A 13,183-nucleotide genomic window follows, 5' to 3' on the forward strand; every position below is an offset into this window, starting at 1 on the left:
GCAGCGATACACCATCCCATCTGGTCTGCACTTAGTGGGATCATCATTTGTATTTCAACATGACAATGACGTACCACACCTCTAGGCTGTGTAAGAGCTATTTGACTAAGAAGGAGAGTGTTGGAGTGCTGCATCAGATGACCTGGCCTCCACAATCATCCAACCTCAACCCAAGTGAGATGATTTGGGATGAGTTGGACCGCAGAGTGAAGGCAAAGCTGCCAACAATTGCTCAGCATATGTGGGAACTGCTTCAAGACTGCTGGAAAAGCATTCCAGGTGAAGCTGGTTGAGAGAATGCCAAGAGTGTGCAAAGCTGTCATCAAGGCAAAGGGTGGATACTTTGAAGAATCTCAAAAATAAAGTACATTTTGATTTGTTGGTTACTACATGATTCCATATGTGTTTTGATGTCTTTGATTTTATTCTATAATGTAGAAAATAGTCAAAATAAAGAAAAACCCTTGAATGAGCAGGTATGTCTAAACTTTTGACTGGTACTGTAAATTGTGCAATAACATGTTATGATAGATTTTGTCATAGACTGTATGTTTGGAGTACCAGTAAAAAGCCACAATGCTTCAAACACACACATATATGTGAAAGTAGTCTATCCATGTTCTAATCCATCTTTTGATCCTCTGCAATGATATAAAGCTAAACTGGTGTAATGTGGTGTAATGGTCCTCCACTAAGGTATCACATAAAACCCCAAAGAGTATATCCCATAAACTGTATTCCATTGAATCCAAACATAATAGGGATTATTTCTATATTGAGGATTGTTTGTATTTCCTCACTGTCAGATATATTGAACACATACAGTAACGCAGGATTTACTATGTACAGTAGTTGCTGAAGTGCTCTGAGAATAATGCTTCTGAACTTTGCCTCTGTCTATGTTGCTTAAGCTGCGTTTAGACAGGCCAATCCCATCAGATCTTTTCACATCAGATCTTTTTCAGAGTTGATGTGATTGGTCAAATGATGAATTAGTGCATAACAGAATTGGGCTGCCTGTCTAAACATGGCCTTAGTATGGATTCTGTTTTAAAGCAGTGAGTAACTCATGTGAATGGCGCAGCGTTGGAGTACACATCTCTTATCTTCAGTCTTGTTTGCCTTGACTAATGTAGAGAGAGATACAGTTCAGTTGGATCCAAGGATTCCGTGAAAAACACTTGTGATTGTTATTGAGTGGACTATCCTCGTTCAATAAACAATACATTAATTAAATTAAATCCATTACAGTGATTATGTAAATTAGCTATAGGCTTAATAGTTGGCCTAGTTGCATGATTCATCATAGCCATTTTTTTTATGTAATACAGTGCGTATGGTCTTTAATGAAGACTTGTATGCACCCATTGGCATTGACTTACAGCAGGGAGGACAATTGACTTGGAAGCGGCCCCTGCTCCCATAGCCCCCAGGCTACATCAGGGTATACGGCTGGCTTCAGAGGCGCTTTCCCCAGCCACACCAGTCCTAGCTAAATGTGTCTGCATAATCAATATGACAAGAGGAACATTTTGTCTGGTAATACAGCTAAGCTAACTCTCCATCAACAAACAGAACAGGAACAATTAGATAAGCTGGACTTCAATGTAAACATGCTGCAATTGGGTTAAAAGAGGTAATTTGTGAATTAATTGTTAAATATTCCTTCATAATAATTTTTATGAATAAAAATGTGATTTATAAATAATTTGTAATTAAGTATTTAATCATTTGTAAACATTTACAGCTATAAGCATTACAACTCATATGCATTTATCTATCACATGTAATAATTAATAAAGCATTTACAAGTATTTATAATGAGTTATGCATAAACATTAAAACTATCAGAGTGACTCGTATCAGTAATTACTTCCAAGAACGATCTCCTGAACATACCTTAAATAGGGCAGTTAGCCAGGAACGTAATATGAACCTTTATGAAGCCTCTGAACTTCATCAAACTGACCTATTAACCTCTAACCCAGGATAGAGAACCTGCCAATCACCAACATCAACACAATCACAAATATTAGTTCTAAACAGACCACAATAAATGGAGTAAAACTTTAGCTGTTTCTTCAATAAGCTAGAGCAACACTGCGGTAGCCCTGGAACCAACCTCAATCAGAGGTGATTAAACAATAGCTTCCCCGACCTAAAATGACCTAGCCTCATGTTCTATTAGAGGCGTTCCAGACAATTAACCTAAGCTTGAAGCCTTGTTACTGCTGAGACACACTTCTACTTTATCTGCCAATATAAACTCCCACAACATCTTCTATCAGCGTGTGTGTGTGTGTGTGTGTGTGTGTGTGTGTGTGTGTGTGTGTGTGTGTGTGTGTGTGTGTGTGTGTGTGTGTGTGTGTGTGTGTGTGTGTGTGTGTGTGTGTGTGTGTGTGTGTGTGTGTGTACGACTATGTGTGGGGTGTTGCTGTGAAATCTGTGCACACACTCACACACAAAACCCATTCATGTGAGCAAGTGTGACAACACAGACCGGATTTAGAGCAGGAGAAAGCCCACAATGGGATGTTCTGTGTACGGTAGCTATAACTTCCCTGTGGGAACATCCTGGTTTGTTGCGTTGTGTCTCTTCCAGCCCTGATGGAGCTAAAGTAATCAGGCAAGCTGTGTAGGGGCGTTACCATCATAGCCCTGGAAAAGGCTCCTTACCTCGGCTCTATAAATAGCAGTAAACTTAGAATGACCCCGAAACTGCTGGCGATTCAACCTGATTTAATTTGGCGTTGGTGTGTTAGGTTAGGCTTTAAGAGTATTTAATGGTAGATCCTCCAAGAATCCCTAGGGGGTGCTCTGGCACACAGATGTCCTGTTTGATGGGCCAGACTAATGTTTTGACAGAGAGTCTTTTTCTTTCATGTCCATCAAGACTATCCTTGCAATCTAGTAAAGCTGTGTTTGAACTTGTTTGAACTTTTCCGACTGACAATGCCAGAATTTGTTTCTATGTAGTGAATGTGGCATTATGATAGGACATTCTCATATTCACTTTAAAAGGTTGACGGGTCACAGGTTTGTGAAGCCACTTGAAAAGTTAGAGAATGCAATGTTTTTTAAATTCACTCAAAACAATAAAATCTAAAAGACCTGTAAAACTCTGCTACCACCCCAATTTTTTACACAAAAGGACAGAACTCCCAGGATTTGTAAAGGGGACATTGGATCCAATAAATGAAATAGCACAAATTAGTATAAAACACTAAGTGTGAAGAAAATAACCTCTCTGACCGGACTCTCATACATGACTTTATTCCAAAGTCCTCACTCTCCATCTCTTGTGAACACATGATTTAAAGTGGATGAGAGGAGTGCCAGCAAAGTTCATGTTTAGTGACACCAAAAAATATTAATCTCGCACTTAAAACTTGCTCTTAAATAGTACTGTAGCAATACTGCTTTAATCTGTGCAGCTGGGGAATAATTGATTGCTGGGGAAAATGGAAATGATTTCTTGACTTTATCCAACATTTGTCAATTGACAGTCTGTGGTAACACACTGATGTAGGGTGTGGTAGTAGAGATATTACAGTGAAACATTTAGGTGTTTCCCTACAGAACAATGGTAATGTAGTGACTTGACTGAGGTTAATGTCAAATTATTTTTCTAAAATAGACGTATCTCTATTTAAAACCAGAGTGATTATACACTGAACCAAAATATAAACACAACATGTAAAGTGTTGGTCCCATGTTTCATGAGCTGAAATATAATATCCCAGAAATGTCCCATACGCACAAAAATCTTATTTCTCTGACATTTTATGCACACATTTGTTTACATCCCTGTTAGAGAGCATTTCCTCTTTGCCAAGATAATCCATACACCTGACAGGTGTGGCATATCAAGAAGCTGATTAAACAGCATGATCATTACACAGGTGCACCTTGTGCTGGGGACAATAAAAGGTAACTTTAAAATGTGCAGTTTTGTCACACAACACAATGCTACAGATGTCTCAAGTTTTGAGGGAGTGTGCAACTGGCATGCTGACTGCAGGAATGTCCACCAGAGCTGTTGCCAGAGAACTGAATGTTAATTTCTGTACCATAAACTACCTCCTCCAACGTCATTTGGCAGTACGTCAATCCTGCCTCACAACAGACCACGTGAAACCACTCCAGCCCAGGACCTCCACATCCGGCTTCTTCACCTGGGGAATTAAGTACCAGCTCCTCTATAAAAACAAAGTAGCCTGTTGCTGGCCCAGATTCACACACCAAGGCAAAAAAGGCGAAGGAAGTCAGAATTTTCATTGAATAGCAATAGAGAGTGGGCATTCATGTAACCACGCCAGTCCAGGTCCTCCACATCCGGCTTCTTCACCTGCTCACCTTTGATGGCCACTGGCACGCTGTGCTCTTCAAGGATGAATCACAGTTTCAACTGTACCGGGCAGATGACAGACAGTGTGTATGGTGTCGTGTGGGCGAGCAGTTTGCTGATGTCATCGTTGTCAGAGTACCTGCATGGTGGCGGTGGAATTATGGTATGGGCACACATAAGCTACGGACAACGAACACAATTGCAAGATTCTGAGGCCCATTGCTTCAAAAACAGTACCGCAAGTCAGTTAAGAACAAATTCTAATTTACAATAACAGCCTAGGAACAGTGCCTTGTTCAGGGGCAGAATGACAGATTTTTACCTGGTCGGCTCAGGGATTCGATCTAGCAACCTTTCAGTTACTGACCCAACACTCTAACCACTAGGCTACCTGCCGCCTCAAAGACCAACATGGAGTGAATATAGGTATTATTACCTTCAGCCTTTCTGTTAGATAACAGTCCTTTAGACTGAGTAAGTGTAGCCTTATAACACCTGCTGCTGTTTGACAGGCCTAAACAAAGGGGGCAATATCGGCTTCTCATCACTTAAGATTAGATTTGTTGGGGTCTGTGTTTGAGATTTGTTAAATGGAGGATTTTGTCTCAGCTGTCATACAGCACAAACAATGTCTGCATGAACTAAAAATCAACACATATTACTCCCAATTGCAATGTAATCAAAAGCCTTAGGCCTACCTCAGTGATACAAAATGTACGGAAGTATATCCCATAGTGTTTTTCCTCAAAAGGAAAGTTTAATTACACAAATGATAGGTACAATATATTTATAATACAGTAAACATGTATTATAGTTTCAATAACGTAATATAATCTCCACAATGTATCTTTTTAAATAAAAAGAAACATTGAATTGATATCTAAACTTCTTAAATATAGACAGGAAATGTGTTATTTTACATAACACCCAAACCTGTTCACAATCATTTCAGACAACCTCTAGTCCTTGGCCTGTTTTGTTATTCATTCTTACCTCAAAGGCCTACTAGTGGAGCCGCATCACTTACAGTATCAAGGTATTGTTGGACACAATGGAAGCACAGAGACAGTACCCCAGCATTTCAGATGTTTTGTATTGTAGTTCTTCACCAGGTTTCAAAGCCCTTGACACTGTAATTGGTAAGGGGTTAATTTACCCAAACGCAACATTTAATAATTTAAAATACCTCTTAAAAAATACCTCTGGTGAACCATCAATCCTATCAATCCTAACAGCCAATATTACTTCCAATTCAATGTAATTTAAAGTTGGTAATACATTTGAAAGAAATCTCCTAAGTGAAAATGACACCTCAATGTACCATGATAGTACATATTACTTTTATAATAACAAGGATGATAATAATCTTGGTTATGAAAACTTTACAATGAGGGCAAAACTTTATTAGTGCAAACAATACTTCAAAAAACTAAAATAAAAGACTACTATTCCAACTGAGCTACTACTACTACTACTACTACTACTACACACACTAATAATAACAATCATATAAAATTGCACTATTTTAATGGTAGGCCTATGATAATTATTAAAAAGTTCACAAATATTCAATGAACAAAAGTAGGCCTACTAGTAATGATTAGTAATGGCATCGAACCTTACTAGTTTTTGTATACCATCATTAGGTCTGCGTTAAGTTAACAATGTCACTAAAATCTAATGTAATGCATTAATATTCAGAATGGGAGATAACATTTACCTAAATTGTAATGTATATACAAGTACAAATTAACAAACCATAAAAATTATAGTTTTAACCCTGGTTGTATCGGCATCTACGCAGTCCTAAACAAAGTTTCTGAGATCGAAAACAAATGAAGGCTGTTGCTTATTTGTTCAAGTCAAGTCTGCATCACAGGCAATTCTATTTTAAGTGAATAGACCAAAACAAACGTGTTACTCATAGGGCTACACAGCTCGTTAGTAGCACCAAATGTTATGTTTGTAGTCAATTAGCCTATATTTAGTCACAAAACCGGCCTGCAAGCTGCTAAAATAGTGCGCACTCAATGCAGGAACATCCCAGAACACTAGAGGCGCTCAAGTAGCGGGGTTCAGCCTGAGTAGGCTCTTTGATGTGCATCTGACATGTCCAGTACTCAGAACAATAGTATGATTGCATCGCATCCACAATGCTCAAGGCAGTATTAAATGCATTGTAGCCTATGCAAACCACCATTGTCCTCAATACAACAGGGCTCACTACGACGAACACTTTGACGCGTACACCACACCACACATAGACAGAAATAGTCACACGAGCATGCACGTACGCCACACACACGCGTAGCTTTGTGTTCGAGATATTAGACTATATGAACACGTCATGAGCCATGCATTTTTATTTATTTTTATTTTACAGGAAATTATCTTAAACGGCAATATTTTCTCTCAGCCTCATGGCAAAATGTGTGAAATATCATGAGATAAGTTAGTTATAAAACTGCAAATTTGTATCTTGACCCAGATGGGTTGGTTGTTTAGCAACAAAACTGAGCATGCCCAACTATGGGGCAAAACAGAGGGGGTTGGCTTAGTGTTGACAACATATATTTCTATATTTCGTCTAATGTTGATTTAAAAAAATAACATAAATAGCTAACATTTGCACAATGAGCACTTGTCTCTTAAATACATCGTTACAGTTGTTGGTTAGCTAGCTAGCGATTTTTTTTTTGCCATAGCATTGACATAAAATATTATTAGCATATTAACACGTCATAATCCTTTAATTTTATTTTTAGAATGACAGAAAAGTAGCTTTTAGAACGGGCCGTAAAACTGCACTACGCCATTGGGTAAACGGATACAGCCGTCCAGTCAAATCCTTACGAAAATGTTTTTTCTATAGGCTATATGTGTACTGAAAGTCTATTTCGTGTTTCAACGATATCGAATGGGAAAGAGGGATAAAAATCTGCAAGTTACAGGCTCCTCCCCTGTAGCCTAGTGATAAGACGGAACCTCCTTAATTAGTCATTTCTACATCCCAGTCCCGGCTAACTCTCTATCCTACAAGTTCCTTCATGCATGCAATGTCCTGATCCGATTGCGTCTTACCTTTTCCTTTTTAAACACAAAGCCCAATCATTTTTTTGTCAGTGTCCGGCATGGAAGATCAGAAAGAGCCGCCGATGGTGCACCGATCTACTTCATTTAGTATCAAGAGTCTGCTGCTTCCCTCAAAATGTGACAAACAGGACTCTGTGCTCCCGGAAAAAAACACTGCTTCTTCGGGGTCTGATTCGGAAAAATCCCTGGATCCTGATATGGAATCTGCACCTTTGGACCGGGAGAAACAAAAGGAGGAAGACGAGGGTACCTTGCGGACGACAGAGCCTAGCAAAAATGGGAAATATGATAAACCGCCATTCAGCTACAACGCCTTGATTATGATGGCTATCAGACAAAGTCCTGAGAAGAGACTGACTCTGAACGGTATCTATGAGTTTATCATGAAGAACTTTCCATATTACCGGGAGCACAAGCAAGGCTGGCAAAACTCTATCCGACACAACCTAAGCCTCAATAAGTGTTTTGTGAAAGTGCCAAGGCATTACGACGACCCGGGCAAAGGGAACTACTGGATGTTGGACCCTTCGAGCGATGATGTGTTTATTGGTGGAACTACCGGGAAACTTCGGAGACGTTCTGCTACCTCCAGGGGCAAGTTGGCGATGAAACGTGGAATGCGTTTCTCGCCTCTTGGTTTGGGAATAAACGACAGGGCAAACAACCCTCTGTATTGGCAAATCTCGCCGTTTTTATCATTGCACCATCCCCACTACAATGGATCATCAGCAGGATTTCTGAACCAAGGGCACGCGTATGGGTCCCTACTCCCCGGGGTGGAGCAGCTGACTAATGGGGACCTTACCCGCCATCTAAGTGGATCTGTCGGTGCTCTGGGCTTGTCAAACGGTTACGGTGTAAGCACGTCTAGTCTATTATCCGGACAGAGTGGCTACTTTGTCTCAGGGAGTCAGCATCAGTCGCCGCATCTCCAGCAGAGCGCGCAAGGCTACGGTGTACCCACGAGCTCCCCACAAACACTGCTCTCGGACTCACTTAGAACGTCCCTACCGTCTTTTTCACCGGGAGTTTCTAGCGGGTTTCCAGGAATGTTGTCACATCAAAAGAGGGTCACTCCAAATGCTTTCTTAAATTGATGACACAACTACAACATGGGAAGGACAAATAAAAGCACCATAGAAATGGCAATTATAGGGGTAAACGAACAGTGATCACTAATTAGGTCAGAAACGACAATTCGTCAAAGCAAATATGGCCATATTAGGCTATGTATCCTGAAGTGCAACGATGTATTCTTTCTGCGTTAAAGGGACAAAAGTCGTTACCTGTGGGGTTTAAACTGTAACTAGACTTGCCAAATGTAACTATATTTCGGGCTATTTATATCTTGTACAAAGATTGTAATTCTTTGAATCGTTTATTTATGTTTGGTAGGCTATTTATTAAACACTGTATTTACATTTTATTGTCAGTGTATTCATCAGTATTGAAGAAAAAAACATACAGCATTATTCATTATTCATATAATAATTAATTTAGAAATAGTTTTTTGGGGAAAACGCCTTATAAAGATCAGGGTTAATAAAACACGCGGGATAAAACAAAAGCCTACAAGTTATGTCTTCTCAGGTTCTCCATCTATAGACTCCAATCTAGGCTAACGCTATATCTGTAATGTATGCAACACATTTTAGAGAGAAGTGGAGTTTTGTGTGTACTCATAAGTTAATTATAGCCTATTTTGTCCTCTGTTTTGTTGATCGAGCCATAATGAGCGCATGTAGATTATAAGATACAACAGTGCATGACAGTGCAGGTCTCCTCTTATAATAGCATGCCCTGTGACTGACCCTTTGTTCGCATTTGTTTCCATCTTTCATATAAAGCACTAGACGTTTCAGTTTCTCGTTAAAACCAGTTCCTCTTGTCTTGAAACTTGCCATGCTTGATACGGTGTTATAGGTTACTTATTCAGGCCCGCAATACATCCCTTTAATTGTCTGATCATTTAGTTTTATTAGGCTACATCAAGTACAAATTTGGCAAACCGGCGTAGCCTATAATATCAGCACCAATATAGTATTTCACTTCTAAATCAGTGGTTCCCAATGTTTTCTTAGTCACGTCTACCTTTTATAATTAAACCCAAATTACGATGTATAAGGTCTACCAGCGTCCTATAGCTATTGCCCTGACAAAATTACAAACATGTCTTCTGACCATTTGCTATTGTGTGCTACTTTATTCTGTAAATTAGGACTTTACTCAACTGTAAATTAGCCTACCTTAGGATTCCACCTCACATTCTGAGAAAAATAGTTTGATATAGCTTAGCCTAGGTCTATTCAAACAAATACAACAACAAGTTCATTAATGATAATCTACTTCCTGAATCTGGATTGCGTAACACTGGGGTGGGCTTACACTACCACAGTTTGGCAAACGCTGATCCAAATAAATAACATCCAGCGTTGTTATTGTAATAAGCAGTTAAGCTTTCATTACCCAATAGACCTATTTACTAGCAAAAAGGTAGCCTATTAATAGGCTACTGGAGAAGAATGCGCTGATTAACACAACAAATAACAATTAGGCTACATTTGACACATTTTGGCCTAACATTTGACAAATTTCGTTCCTTTACTGGGAATACTATAGTTTAACGTTATATTTTCGATGTTGACGATTTTTTTTGTAAATGTTATTTCAAAGTTTTGCACTTTTTGTTGTTAGAATAGGCCTACCTAATGTGAGTATTGTCTGTTTTTGTTGCTGTATGAAAAATTAACTTGATTAAAGTGTAAGACATTACAAGTTTGCAATAAGTTTGCTATCATGAATGAAAGAAGTACCACACAAACCTAATGTAGACATACTGTTATACATTCAGACACGCTATAGACAGAGGAAAACTAGACTGAGTGTACAAAACATTAGGAACACCTGCTCTTTCCATGACAGACTGACCAGGTGAATCCAGGTGAAAGCTATGATCCCTTATTGATGGAACTTGTTAAATCCACTTTAGTCAGTGTAAATGGAGGGGAGGAGACAGGTTAAAGAAGGATTTAAGCCTTGAGACAATTGAGACGTGTACGTATGCCATTCAGAGGGTGAATGGGCAAGACAAAGGATTTAAGTGTCTTTGAATGGGAAATAGTATAGCTGCCATTCACACCGGTTTGAATGTGTCAAGAACTGCAATGCTGCTGGGTTTTTCAGGCTCAACAATAATGGTCCACCACCCAAAGGACATCCAACCAACTTGACACAACTGTGGGAAGCATTGGAGTCAACATGGGCCAGTATCCCTGTGGAACGTTTCCGACACCTTGTAGAGTCCATGTCCCAACGAATTGAGGCTGTTCTAAAGGCAAAAACGGGTGCAATTTAATATTAGGAAGGTGTATGTAATGTATGTAGCCTTGTTTTATCAACATAAACAAATAAGCACATTTTTATGCTTGCATGAAAAATGTGCAAATTCACATCAAATTGGGCGTCTACACCATAACAGCATCCCATATCCTATCCAATAGTCCGATATTGCTGCTGAATCTAACAAGGTGAAGGGCTAAATCTAAATAAATATAATATGTTATGCTTGTCCCAACAACAAATAATGTGTTTTTCTGTGAAGACAATCAGCCCAAGTAACCTCATGAATTATTTTCAAATTATTGAAATAGGCAGGATAGGGTAATTTGTTCTGGGTGCAATTACGCTTCAATAATTTATATTTCTGTGGATAAAATATACATAATAAAGATAAATAATAAATAGTCTAAACATGTGTAAATTCAATTGAAATGTGCAATGTGTGGAGAGCGTTCGATTACCATGGCATATGATTCAGCTGCAGTGAAAGGATCGATGTACCATTTCCCATTCATTAACAACAATGACGTCAGGTGACATGGCTTACAGTTTGTGTTTCTGAGAGACAAAGTATACAGCTATTCTTAATGTCAAAGCAATATGCTACAATTTATTTAATATCTATGCCTATTCATTTATAATTTTCAAATATTTTATTCACATAAACATAAATTCATTGTGTTTTGTTAGAACAAAATCGTACAAAATGGCATAGCCCAATTCCACCCAAAATACATGACACATTTTTTTATTAAATTTACCAAATAAATGAAGCTCTCACAATATCTCAACAGTGTAGAGCTATAGGCCTGTTTTGTTATACAACCATTTGGACAGAAGCGACATATTCATGATTTGTTGTCATTAATTTTGGCCTATATTACAATGATTCCACCCAATCTGCAGGGTTTAGGGTAAGGCAGGGATGATTTAGGGTTAATGTCACGTTTAAGGACCGAATAGGTCTATAACTAACCCAAGCCTCACACAAAAAGTGTAAAATATAGGGTACAAATAAAAGTGTAATAATGGACTCAAAAGTAGTCCGAAAGTGTTGGGTTAATATGTGCAGATCACATTTCTTTGTGTGATTGGACCACATATACACTCTTAAAAAAAAGGGTACCGAAGGGGTTCTTCGGCTGTCCCTATAGGATAACCGGTAGAACTCTTTTGGATTTCATGTAGAACCCTCTGTGGAAAGGGTTCTGCATGGAACTCAAAGGGGTTCTGCCTGGAACCAAAAAGGGTTCTTCAAAGGGTTATTCTATGTGGACAGAAAACCCTAGATAGCACCTTTTTTTCTAAGAGTGTAGGCCTATTTTACATACACTATTCAAAACGAACATTCCGTTCAATCATTCATTTAATTTCTAGGACTATGTCCCCCCCAAAAATAGGCCTAATGGCAAAGGCATAGGCTACACAGACTCAAGAGTAGCCAGGACCTAGATGTGGGAGAAGGCCTGTTTCGGGGGCTCGTACCCTAATGTTCAGAAAGGTTGTTGAAGACAAAAACGTAGAGAAAGTGAAACCATATTAGGAAATAAAATGAAATAAACCCTCAGAATGATGCATTGGAACTTTGATGTGACGAGAACAGCACGACATCACACAAAGGGTAGGATCTATGTCTTATATGCTATAGAAAATGGATAGAAACAATAATATTCTCCCTGTGTTCAGGATTATTTTATATCCATGTCGTTAGCACTTTACAAAACATAACCAAGTTGGACCGTGAGGAATGCATTGTTCTGGCGTCAAGCAATATGCTGCTGATGGTGTGGGCTGTCTGAACATGGCTACACGAACATGTGTGAACCTGTGAATATAACTATTATTTTGAGGATTTATTCACTTACACCGTATCAATACAAATATGTTTCCCTATTATATGGCTAGAATTAGCGCACCACATTGATAGAAGTAGGCAATTGTTTTAGTTCTACAACGCGTGCAAGATTAGGCTACTGCCAGTGTGCATGAAAATACCTCTATCCTGGAGTAATCATCCTTATGTTTGTTGTTCATATAGCACATTAGATAAAACTAATATTGTTGACTACTTTGGTCATGTTCCTCCGCAATTTACATGCATTATTGCATTTCTACTAAAGTATAGGCTAACGATATCAGAATGGAACTGTTCCAAGCTCCTATATTCTCGAGAAAGGTCAAACATTTTAGATACGTTCACAAAACACTTTAGATACATTATTATTATGGATCAGTTGAAATAATTCCTCCGTTATTCAATTGACACAGCCTAAACGTGAGTGCTACTACAGTAGTTAAAGAAGAAAACAAACAAACTGCTTATCAGGAAGATATTCCAGACTATAGCTTTGCCTTAAACAATTATTTGCCTTAAAACATATCTAGAAACAGTACACAACGTAT

The 13,183-nt window shown here is 38.7% G+C and overlaps 1 protein-coding gene across 1 annotated transcript; it reads left to right on the plus strand.

Annotated features, from left to right (window-relative positions):
- The first annotated feature begins 7,253 nt into the window (after positions 1-7,253).
- LOC106608074 (forkhead box protein G1-like) lies at positions 7,254-8,862 on the plus strand. Its single transcript, XM_014205759.3, has one exon. It carries the CDS (start codon positions 7,480-7,482, stop codon positions 8,536-8,538), a length of 1,059 nt encoding a protein of 352 aa, XP_014061234.1. The 5' UTR covers positions 7,254-7,479; the 3' UTR covers positions 8,539-8,862.
- Positions 8,863-13,183: the final 4,321 nt, after the last annotated feature.

This window comes from Salmo salar, chromosome 01, assembly GCF_965601325.2.
Source record: "Salmo salar chromosome 01, fSalSal1, whole genome shotgun sequence".
NCBI lineage: Eukaryota > Metazoa > Chordata > Actinopteri > Salmoniformes > Salmonidae > Salmo > Salmo salar.